This window comes from Lontra canadensis, unplaced genomic scaffold (genome assembly GCF_010015895.1).
Source record: "Lontra canadensis isolate GAN:19392208 unplaced genomic scaffold, GSC_riverotter_1.0 scaffold86, whole genome shotgun sequence".
Lineage (NCBI taxonomy): Eukaryota > Metazoa > Chordata > Mammalia > Carnivora > Mustelidae > Lontra > Lontra canadensis.
This window is the reverse complement of record NW_022631080.1, coordinates 6,879,399-6,891,401: the sequence shown is the minus strand read 5'-3', so window position 1 is coordinate 6,891,401 and position 12,003 is coordinate 6,879,399. Positions and strand designations below refer to the sequence as shown.

Genomic DNA, 12,003 nt, shown 5'->3' with positions numbered 1-12,003 from the left:
CTGCTCTGAGAAAACACAAAGTTCTCTCATCTAACTTCCCATTTTGAATCCAACTTCTAATCTAACTTTCATGTTCCCATCTAACTCCTTCACATCACTCAGATGATCGCTTAAACTTTTTTTCGGAGCAACCTTGCCTTATCAACTCAACCCAAATAGCCTCTCCCTCATCACACCTCATTACCCTCACTTTGCTTAAATCATCTTTGTAACGCTTCTCACTACCTGACGTCCCATATACATGTATACATATATATCTGCAAATACACATGAATGCCATGGACACAGGGAGTTTTTCCTGTCTTTCAACTTCAACACTATTATTTTGTGTAAAATAGGATTTGTTGTGGGGACACTACCCTGTGCGCATTGTGGGATGTTCGGCAGCGTCCGTGGCCTCTACTCATTATGTCAGTGGTATCCGCACTAGCTATGATGGCCAAAAGCATCTCCAGACGTTATCAAATGTTTGCAGGAGCCCAAAAGGGAAAAATTCCCCCCGATTGAGAACCACTGCTCTAACACAACGCCTGGCACAGAGTGGGTGCTAAGCGAACATTTGATGAATGAATAAATGACCAAATTATAGGTCACAAAGAAGCCCAGGAATTAATATGGCTTCCTTCTCTAACTTCTGGCAGAACTCTGTTTAAGTCTTACCAGAAAAAGCCAACTTACCTTGTTTTGGGGGAAAGAAAGGATTTTGCACCAAACGTTCTCAACCCGGACTACACGTTATAGTCACCGGGGGAGGCTTTTGAAAAACTCCTGATGCCATGCTCCTCTCCAGAGCAATTAAATCAGAGTCTCAGGAGGTGGGTTCTAGCCTAGATCATTTTTAAAATCTCCTCTTGTGATTCTGATTTGCAGCCAAGGTTCACTTCCTGTTCTTTTCAGTCCTGCAAAGACTAATTTTATAGCATAGTGATCGTCACAGAGAGGACATTTCTCCTCACGGGTCTACACTGGTGATCAGTGCTTTGGAAAGGAAAGGAAGTAGATATGAGCACAGTAACTTCTTATTCCATTTATATCTTCTATTCCCTTTCCTATTGTTGTTCCATGTTCATCCTAAATAAAGCAATTTAAAAAGTAGTGTTCTACTCTTGGTCATTAGTTCTGATAATTAGGAAAATGGTGTTTCCTTGCAATTTTCTTTGGTAATAATGGTTTGTGCTGTGCTGTCATATTGGGACCAGATATTGTAAAGGCCTTAAAATAGTACTGTGTGAAAGTCTTGATTTATAGTAGCTCGCATACTAGAAACAAAAAGATTATAGACGCATGCCCAAAACAGAACACATAGCTAAGCAGGGTTAACACTACAAATTAGAGAGGCCCACCAATAGTCATGAAACATATGATGGTCTACTGGGGAGAACATTAATAACCATGATTTTAAGTGTTGTGTTCAAGTATGCAGAATTTTTCATTCCCAAAGTGGTACCTCATAACTTGAAAAACAAACTCTGGTTCTCAAAGATGAATCGTCCTGAAGTGAACTAAATACTTTCTAATTCTAGAAGAGGTTTCTTACGGCAATTACCTGTTTCACTGTGATTGCAAAACAAGTAGGCATGATACCTGTCCCCATATTGCAATACCTTCAGTATGCAAAATATCCTGAAAAAGGAGAAACAGTCTTCCTCTATGAATGACAAATGCAGCTTTTCTGCAGTAGGACATGAAGCACAACTTAGGAGAACCTGGTAACAAAGTGCACACAATGAAGTACACAGGCCAGTTTTGTTCAGCCAAGCTCATAAAACGAGAGCAGAGGGTCGCCTAGGTGGCTCAGTGGGTTAAAGCCTCTGCCTTCAGCTCAGGTCATGATCCCAGGGGGATCAAGCCCCACATCGGGCTCTCTGCTCAGCGAGGAGCCTGCTTCCTCCTCTCTCTCTCTGCCTGCCTCTCTGCCTACTTGTGATCTGTCAAATAAATAAAATAAAATCTTTAAAAAACAAAACAAACAAACAAACAAACAAACAAACAAAAACGAGAGCAGAGAAGGCAGAGACCTGAGATTCAGAAGCCCCGGGGTCCGGCTAATAACCACGTGTCCTTGCCCAAATTACGTGCCTCTCTGAGTTCTACTTTTACTTGTAAAATAAGAGTTGGACTAGAATAGTAATGAACTTTCCAACCTCAATTTAGGAGAGTAATGGTTGTGATAAGCTGAGTAATGCATCCCCTACCTTTCCCTCCAACTCCTACTCCACAGAGGATGTCCACCTCTGAAAATCCCTAGAACCTGTGACTATGTCATCTCACTAACAAAAGGCACTTTACAGAGATGATGAAGTTCAGGACCTTGAGAGGGAGACAGGAGGAGAAGACATGAGGATGGAAGAAGAGGTCAGAGAGGAGAAAAGATACTGAACTTCCAGCTTTCAAGATGGAGGAAGGGGTCATGAGCCAAGGAAGGCAGGCAGTTTCTAGAAGGTGTAAAGGCAAGTAAATGGATTCTCCCCTAGAGTCTCCAGAAGGAAGGCAGTCCTGCAGACCCATTTTAGACTTCTGCCCTCTAGCACTGTGAAATAATAAGTTTTAAAAAATAATAAGTTTGGGGGCACCTGGGTGGCTCAGTGGGTTAAGCCTCTGCCTTCGGCTCAGGTCATGATCTCAGGGTCCTGGGATCGAGCCCCACATCGGGCTCTCTGCTCAGCAGGGAGCCTGCTTCCCCCTCTCTCTCTCTGCTTGCCTCTCTGCCTATTTGTGATCTGTGTCAAATAAATAAAATATTTTAATAATAATGATAATAATAATAATAAGTTTGTGCCACTTAGAGCCACTTAATTTATGGTAATTGGTTATAGCAGCAATAGGAAACTAATTTAGGTTAAGATCTTGGGTGCTGCTTTCAGACTCTTTGAGTTTAAATCCTTCTTCTATAACTCACTGGATAGATGAACTTCCACAAATGGATTCAACTCTGTGTATCTCAGTGTCATGTTAAAAAATGGGATGATACAGTACCACCAGGAAACCTGTTGGATTATTTTGAGTTTACATGAGGAAATCCTGAGGATCATCTGGAACTTAGTATACTATCTTTAGATAAATGTAATCATTGTTCCGCTAAATTTTATAATTTAGGATATTTGCACCTCCTTTCCTATAAATCAATTATTTCTTTTTATATAGTCATCGAGGAGCACCGGTGTAGGAGCGTTTACTTTTAAGAGTTATGTATATAAACATTGCATTTGAGTCTTACAATCAACCGTGAAATAGGTATAACATTAAATTTTCATACGAGGCTGTGGGAGGTCAGTTAACGCAAGTAATGTAGCTAGTGAGTGAAGAAATCACAGTAGCTTGTTCACTGTTACATTAAGTGCGTTTATTGGCTAGATGATGACGAAATAATACGTATACATAAACACAGCAGTGGGCACTCAACCGACACTGCGGAGTCCTAACACTAGGCCACCCCATCAGAGCCATAGGGTCACAGTCCCCAGCGCTTCACCAACCAGCCCAGTAGCCAGGAAGGTCGCAGGCAAACGGTGGACGCCTCCAGTCGCGCAGAAGCCTCCCGCGCTACCGACAAGGTGGCGCCGTTACGACACAAAGGCGGGGCCTTCGTGGGGACCGCCTCCCTGGATAAATGGAGGCGGAGCCACCTTGGAGGCCCCAGTGCTGCCGTGGAGTTCGACCCGCCCGCCGCCCCGCCCCTCGGGAGAGTCGGCGCCACCATGGAGGACTACCACCGCCACTGCGACGAGGTACCGCCCCTCGGCCGCCCGCGAGCGACCCCCGCCCCCGCCCGCCTCGGCGAGGCGTCTCGGCAGGGTGGTCTCCCCGCTCCGGGGCGGCCCCGGGAGTAGGGGTGCGGCTCCCTCCGGGCCCGGGTCTTCCCCTCCCCTTCTGGCCGGGACCCGCCCCGCCCGGCCTGGCCCCGGTCCCCGGCCCGGCCTAGCCCCAGCCCCCGACCCCGGGACCCTGAGGGTGGGCTGAGAGTCCGGGTGGCAGGGGCGACTGGGAGAACGCGGGCCGGGCGGGGAATCGGGGCCGAGGGGTGGAAGGCCGGACTCGGGGTGCGTGGGGTGGGGATGGGGTGTCGGGCGCCGCCCGTCTGAGACTGGCCTTAGAAGCTTGTCTGCCCGGCCGTTTCCTCCGCCCCTTGGCGTACCCGAAGCAGGTGCGGCCGCCTCGCGAGCGAGGTCCCGATGGCAGGGCCGCTCGGTGGCACTGTGGCCTGGGTGGGCTGGAAGGAGGTGGTTCATGGATTAGGAGCCCTTGCTTACTGACTCAGGCTTCCTGGCACCTCACCAGAACCCCATGATGTCAGTTATCTTTCTGTTACTGATGGGGACTCTGACTTCCACGGCGACTAAGTGAATTGCCCAAAGTGAAAACTGGCCGGGATGACATGCTCTATTTGAACCCAGGCCTCTGACTACACACCTACAACTCAGGCTTCACTTAACCTTTAGGAGGATAAGGCCTTTTAGATCCCAGCAGAACCTTTGACAGGCCTGAAGGGCAGAATAGACAAAGACATTTTCTGTTCAGCCACAGGCGAATGATGCAGTGAAATGAAAGTAGGCACCTGGAGGAGGTGCCACAGAAAATGGTGTGTTATTAGAGCCCTGGAAAGGGCTTTCTGTCCATCTGTCTGTAGGTGGGATTCTGCTGAAGCTACAACCACACTTAAATTCATTACTTTTGCGATGCAGGTAGCAGACATGCTTGTACGTCGCTGGGAAAGTAGTCTTACTTTACAAATTGAGGCACAAGCAGTTTCACTCTCAGACAGACCTATCCCCCAACAAGTGCTAGTCTCCTGACTCCTAAGAGGGTTCTGTACGGCAGTACTTCCTAAATATATTTTAAAAGAAATAAAATTACATGTGTTACTATGGCCACCTGGTAGTACCTGATTTTTTGGTGCCCTTCCAAATTGAAGTGAAATGGACATTCATAGGTCACTTTTGCAAATAGATAATAACCTTATTTTAAGGTAAAATGATAATTTTGAGAGGGTCAAAATGTGAGAGCTGTTTCCACAACTCTAATTGTTTAGGATTTTATTCTTGTTGGGGAATTCTCTGGTGTAATTAAATGAGTTGAAAATAATTTAAATCTATACTCAAAATGATACTTTTCCAGGATGGGTTTTTTTTTAAACTAATTTTAAGTTGCACAGGGAGATTTACAAAAATGGTGATGTCATAAAGCACCTAAAACATCTCCATGGAAACAAATCACGTATTACCTAAAGAGTTTGAGTTTAGACTGCAGTCTTAGTCACATAGCCTGGTTCCCTACTCTAGGACACTTGGATGTCATTAATAGTTGCTTTTAACTCAGAATTCTGTCAAGCCACTTCACAGCAAAGGCTAATTTGCCAGGCCTGTTACAGTAGTAAAGTGACATTAATTTAGATCAAGCATTTTTGTAACCTTTAACTCAGAGAAGCCACATTTTTGTCCCGTGTAAGTTAAAAAACAAAATTGAAAACAGTCTATTAATCAGTCTCTTCTCATGAACCACCTCATTCTTACTTGCTGTGGTCTTTTCCTATATACTGACGTATGTGTATACCTCTTTCTTTATATCCTCTTCCTGCTATTTCCTGAGCTTTACAATACAAAGCTTCTCAATCTAGGACATCCATCAAAATCACCAGTAAAGCACCTTTTAAAAAAATGTGATTGCCAAAGCTATGCCACAGCCCTTATGAATCAAATCTTGAGGGAGGTTGGTAGGGAAAGCATCCCACAACTTCAGAAGTGTTCTCGGTGGGGGGCACTTGGGTGGCTCAGTGGGTTAAGCCTCTGCCTTCAGCTCAGGTCATGATCTCAGGGTCCTGGGATAGAGCCCCACATCGGGCTCTCTGCTTAGCAGGAAGCCTGCTTCCCCCTCTCTCTCTGCCTGTCTCTCTGCCTACTTGTGATCTCTCTCTCTCTTTCTGTCAAATAAATAAATAAAATCTTAAAAAAAAAAGAAGTATTCGCGGTGGGATTAGCAGCCTGGGTAGAACTGACCCCCCTTGGGACGCCTGGGTGGCTCAGTTGGTTAAGCAACTGCCTTCGGCTCAGGTCATGATCCTGGAGTCCCAGGATCGAGTCCCACATCGGGCTCCCTGCTTGGCAGTGAGTCTGCTCTCCCTCTGAACTCTCCACTCTCACACTCTGTCTCTCAAATAAATAAATAAATAAACTTAAAAAAAAAAAAAAAGAACTGACTCCCCTTACCACTACGGTCTGCTGTCACTAAGACCTGCCCAGGCCAGCCTAGGGTATTCTGCATGTTGTTACAGCTAGAAATAAAAGGAAGTCTGTGTTGAAAGCAGCTGTATCTTTTGTTTCCCCCTTAGGTTGGATTCAACGCCGATGAAGCGCACAATATTGTTAAAGAGGTGAGTTGCACATCTTGTTCGTCTTGAAGCTTATTGCGTTGATGGAAACTTTAAAAAGCTGTTTTGACTTCCAGTACAAAGTTAGAAACCTTACTATTCAAACAAGATTTTTAATATTTACTCAGTTTTTTGGGGGGTGCTTCATAGAGATGGGCCTTAGAAAGCTGTTTTGGTATATGCTCTCAGGCATCCTGGAGCTTACTCTGAAAGTGATATTGGAGTATTAGTCTAGAAAACTGGTTTGCTGTTTTGTAAAACTGATGTTCTGTCTTTTGAATAAAAGTAGTTTTATTCTGGTAGGCCAGATATTAGTTTAAATGTTAATGCTATAAAAGTGTGTGTGTATGTGTATGTATGTGTGTGTGTGTGTCTCACACACACACGCTTTTACATAGGTAAACTATATGTAAAATATATGTCAAAAGATGATAGAAACATGCTTTTGTAGCCAAATTTAATTGGAAAAATAATCACTTACCATCTTATAGACACAGATATGATGCTAAATCAAAACCTTAAGTATTTGAAACATGAAATCTGGTCCTTCTAGTAGGCAAACAGACAAGAAGTTCTATTTGGGAATCAATTCTGGCAGAGAAACTTGAATTACTGTAGTGGTATCCCATACAGACTACACGGTGGGGTAAGGTATTTATGAACACTTTTAATAGTCCTGAGTCATTTTTCACTGTGCCAAATCCCAGGGGAAAATTGAGCTGGCCCAGAAGGCAACCTTGTATTATAGGTATGGTGGCTGAGGCTGTGTCCTAGCAGGCCCTACCTGCCTCTAAGTCTGGGCTGGGTTGGCTTGCCTTCTGGGCACTGAGCACCTCCTCAGTCCATCCTAAGACAGTACCTCACCTGTCTGAATGTTCTAGGGCACAAGCTCACCCAGAACTCACCCAGGGCTGGCTTTATACAGCTAGGATCAAGCCGAGGTCTGAGAAAGATAGACAGGCCCCTGAAGATCCTGCCATATTTTTCAAGTTCAGACTCATGTGTTTGAACTCCGTAGTATAGCAGGATGGCTGCGATTAACAACACAGCATTGTGTGCTCCAAACCTGCTGAGAGTAGATTTTAAATGTTTCTACCACAAAGACACAAAGTGGTAACTGCATGGAGGGATGGATATGTTACATGACTAACCTTATTGTGATCATTTCCTAGTGTATCCATGTGTATCAGGTCATCACATTGTACACCTTGAACTTAGACACTGTTATAGGTCAGTTACATCTCAATAACGCCGGAAGGAATAGAACAGCAGCAGCGATAAGGGCGACGATGGTGATCTGTAAGGTTACATGTGGGCTTACTCTGTCTCAGTCACTGGACTTGAGCGCTTGACATTCATCTCACTCCATCCTCACAATAACCTGATGAGGATCTTATCTCTAAGGATTAGGAAAATAGGGGCTCCAAGAGGTGAAGTCACTTGCAAAAGGTCACAGTGAGTAGGTGGCAGAAGTGACCTTACACCTAAGTTTGTGACGCTAAACCAGTGGCCTTAACCATCCAGAGGTGGATGTGAGTGAGCACTGGAAAATTATTCAACGGTCTTATGCTGGGGCACCTGAAAACTGGTGTTTGTTCATTTACTTTTAGTGGCAGGAGGTGGTAGCTTTATGGCTGAGTAATTACATAATATAAACAAAAATGTAATTTTTACACATGAGATTTCGCTTTTTAAATTGGACTCCTGCTTTATTTCTAGCATCCGAAACCTCTTCAAATCCCAGCTGTTTCAAAGCCAACCTTCAACCAGTTAATATCACCCTTTCTTAATCTCCACTCCCCTCCATAATCCTTTTATGACATAGCTTATCATCCTCGATTAGTCTTTCTTGTGTTACAGATTTCTTTTATTAGCTTCTCTGCTAGTTCTTTCCAACAGAGGCCACACCCTATTGATCTTTATATGGCCCATAGTATCTCAGAGAGTGAGATGATACATGTAGGAACACTCTGAAAATTCTAAAACAGCTGGAGACAGGACATAATAAGTATTTCCCAGATGCCTATTTTCTAAGATGCTTTTTGGGGTTATTAATTTTTTTTGTTTTGAATAAATTTTTGCTGTGGTTTGTACAGGTCTTTAACTGTCCTCTGCCCTTTTAGTGTATAGATGGGGTCTTGGGTGGTGAAGATTATAACCAGAACAACATCAACCAGTGGACCGCAAGCATAGTGGAGCAATCCTTGACACATTTGGTTAAGTTGGGAAAAGCTTATAAATATATTGGTAAGTATCAGTGACCTTCCTCCCTAGTTTGCTCCCCTTTGTCCTCACGGTCTTCTCTGAACTTAGAGACTGTAAATGAGTAATAGACAAGTTGGATTCTAATAGGATGCGAAGGACTTCCAGCTTACTGCTCCAACGAGGGTATCTGGTAATACCTAAAAGGTGGAGAGCTTTCGCTACTCGGAAGCACTTGGAGCTCCTGCCAGCCGCCTGCCTGTCCTTGACAGCAGCCCGTTTTACGTTTGTATCAGCTGCCTCCTTCCACGGAGACCCACTCAGTCCTACGGTATCCCCATCAGGAGCTCCGTGCCTCCCCACACATACATAGGATGGCAAAGCGCCACACGGTAGTTGTTTAGACAGTGTAATCTTTTCTTCATTTTTTTGTGTTTGGATTATGCCCAGGGAATGAGGCACGTGATTTGGCCCAGATTTTTCCTGCAGCATAATCACCAGTGGTCATGGCAATGGGCAACAGACTGGATCCAGTGGGGTCAGAATCGTGGTGGTAGATCATCAAGAGGACTTATTTTTTTTCTGTTTGCCGAAAGCTTTGTTTTCTGTTCTTTTTACAGCTTGTAGAGCTCTGAACTCACTCAGATATCTGAGATGTCTTTTCCTTTGTTAGTGTTCTCACGCTGCAACTTTATTTTTAGTGACCTGTGCGGTGGTCCAGAGGAGTGCCTATGGCTTTCACACAGCCAGTTCATGTTTTTGGGATACTACATCTGACGGTAAGAGACCTTAAGCTGATTCATACAGAATCCAACTTCCGGCAGGGTCAAACAGTGCACTTATGATCAAATGCTCGTTTATCTCTAATTAAATTTTAAAAAGGCTATCAATAGGATCGCTTTGTACCTAGCCACAAGTATGCCTTCAGAGAGAGATGAAATGTGAAGATTTAGCAGATTGCAGGAAATAATATATTAAAATTTTTTTTAAAGATTTTATTTATTTATTTGTCAGAGAGAGAGCGCTAGAGCGAGAGCGAGCACAGGCAGACAGAGTGGCAGGCAGAGTCAGAGGGAGAAGCAGGCTCCCCACGGAGCAAGGAGCCCGATGTGGGACTCGATCCCAGGACGCTGGGACCATGACCCGAGCCGAAGGCAGCCGCCCAACCAACTGAGCCACCCAGGCGTCCCTGCAGGAAATAATATATTAAAACTGATGAAAAATGTGTATATATGTTCCTTCGCAATTTCGATATTTTGCTGATATTTAATCTGAGTTCTCATTTTGTGTGTGTTTCAGGAACCTGTACCGTAAGATGGGAGAACCGAACCATGAACTGTATTGTCAATGTTTTCGCTATTGCTATTGTCCTGTAACAAACTAAGAATGTTTGGCCAAAGCCATTAACTTAAGAATTTGTCAGTGTATCCTTTCTAAAAAGAGTAGTAGTTACTTAGTAATGTGTTAGATGACAAGTGTGCAATATGCTTCAAAAGCTACCAATGAAAATTGAATATTATAAGCAAGCAATCTCATAGTGAGTTGGCAGATTATCTCATATTCTACCTGGCATTATTTAAATAGGAAAATTTTATTGTTGGCAAAAAAAAGCAAATATGGCATGACATGAAAATATAATCTTACATTTACACCGGCTTTTCACCAGCATGTACCTAGGAAGATGGGGAAATCCGTTCAGATAATAAAATTCTCTTTCATCCAGAGAAGTTAACAGGGATAAATATATGACCCCCCCCAAAAAAAAGCTGCAAAGATAAATGTGCAGAAAATGATAACTAGCTAACCCTTCTTAGTTTTTCATTTCTTCTCCTCACTTAGTTGTACATATCATTGAGTAGGTAATAATTCTGTTCGTTTTTTTTTCCCTACCAACTATTACTATAGTAGCAACCATCAGCGACGTGTTTACTTTTTTCTGAGAATTGTCGAAACAGTTTTTTAAGTTTAAAATTCTTGGATTTACATTTGAGGGCCAAATAAATCTGGTAACCTGAATTCCCTAGTTCGGCAAAGTTCATGACTGTGTATGCTAAAAAGTACATGACACTGACAGCCGCCTTACACTGACTCATTTCACGTAGAGCTAACATTTATGGGATCCCTATTATATGCTTATTTCTCTCTCAGCATTGGAATTACCAATGTACTGTGTGAATTCTAAGTTACTTTTGGCACCTGTTCAGTTGGACAGCTAACATATTTGGGGAAGAAATAAAGAATTATTTTACAAGAAGAAAATGAATCTGGTTATCCACATAGAAATAAGCAAAATGAAAAGCACCTATTGCTGATGGAGAACTGTCAGTTTAAGCATTGCTCCTACCAAGTAAAAAAATGCATAAAATATGCAACTATTAGTTAAAGGCCTTACTAGCCATGTAACTATATAGATAGTTAATTTTGTGATTCGTTTAGTTATAAACATCTGTAAGTAATTTAAATACTTACTACATGGGGTTCAAATTGAGTGGAGTCAAGTATAAATTAAAAGTATACAATCATTAGCAGGTTAATGAATATCTCAGGGCTTATGAAATGTAGTTGTATTTATTAAGAAAATAAAAGATGAGAAAATAGATGGTGGTAGATAGTTGGTCTGACAACTGGTCACCAAACGCTAAGTCAATCTGGTTATTTACGCTGGAAAACAAAATTTTACGTATTACCACTAACACTAATATACAAAGGGAGTGGAACCACGATTCATTGCATTTTGAGGGGAAAGAAAGGCTTAGTATTAGTACTGACAATATTAAGACAGTGATGGTATTCTTGTAGGAATACTATGTGCATGTTTGCTATATTGCTGAATAATTTTTCAATGTTTAAGAAGAATATTAAGCAAATACAAGGAAAGAGTTTCATGCAGTGATAATACGTTTTTTGGCACGTCAAAAATTCTCATAGCCATTACCTTTCTTTTACTTTGCACTGCTGGCTTTTGTGCCCTTGAAGATTATAATAGTGACCAAAATATTTGTTTGGTTAAGGCTTGCTTTTGATTATTGTTATTGAGGCCTGATTTTAAAGGAATAATAATCAAATATACCTCGTGAACTTGCTATCTGCTCTGTTTTTATTTAAAATACAATAAAGATTATATTCCTGTGCTGTGCTTTCGCTTCTTGCGTGATCATTGAATAGTTTAAAAATGGCATTGTGGGGGTACCTGGGTGGCTCAGTGGGTTAAACCTCTGCCTTGGGCTCAGGTCATGATCTCAGGGTCCTGGCATCAAGTCCCGCATCAGGCTCTCTGCTCAGCAGGGAGCCTGCCTCCCCCTTCTCTCTGCCTGCCTACTTGTGATCTCTCTCTCTCTCTCTGCCAAATAAATAAAATCTTTTTAAAAACGGCATTGTGCTTACTCGAAAAAATTCTAAAGAAGAATAAGGGAAAGGAATGTCAGACCACATAGATA

The 12,003-nt window shown here is 42.7% G+C and overlaps 1 protein-coding gene across 1 annotated transcript; it reads left to right on the top strand.

Moving 5' to 3' along the window:
* Window positions 1-776: 776 nt before the first annotated feature.
* Window positions 777-11,706, top strand: DYNLT3 (dynein light chain Tctex-type 3). The gene is made up of 6 exons (XM_032883176.1): window positions 777-815; window positions 3,480-3,728; window positions 6,326-6,367; window positions 8,488-8,611; window positions 9,268-9,345; window positions 9,866-11,706. The coding sequence occupies exons 1-6, from the start codon at window positions 777-779 to the stop codon at window positions 9,940-9,942; spliced, it is 609 nt and encodes a 202-aa protein (XP_032739067.1). The 3' UTR covers window positions 9,943-11,706.
* The last annotated feature ends 297 nt before the right edge of the window (window positions 11,707-12,003 follow it).

What these genes read in the sequence shown, in the direction of transcription:
- DYNLT3 (XM_032883176.1), top strand. Translation starts at nt 777, where the DNA reads ATGCTCCTCTCCAGAGCAATTAAATCAGAGTCTCAGGAG. An exon ending in TTAAATCAGAGTCTCAGGAG is followed by an intron (nt 816 to 3,479) that starts GTGGGTTCTAGC and finishes TTCACCAACCAG; the next exon opens with CCCAGTAGCCAGGAAGGTCG. An exon ending in TTGGGATACTACATCTGACG is followed by an intron (nt 9,346 to 9,865) that starts GTAAGAGACCTT and finishes TGTGTGTTTCAG; the next exon opens with GAACCTGTACCGTAAGATGG.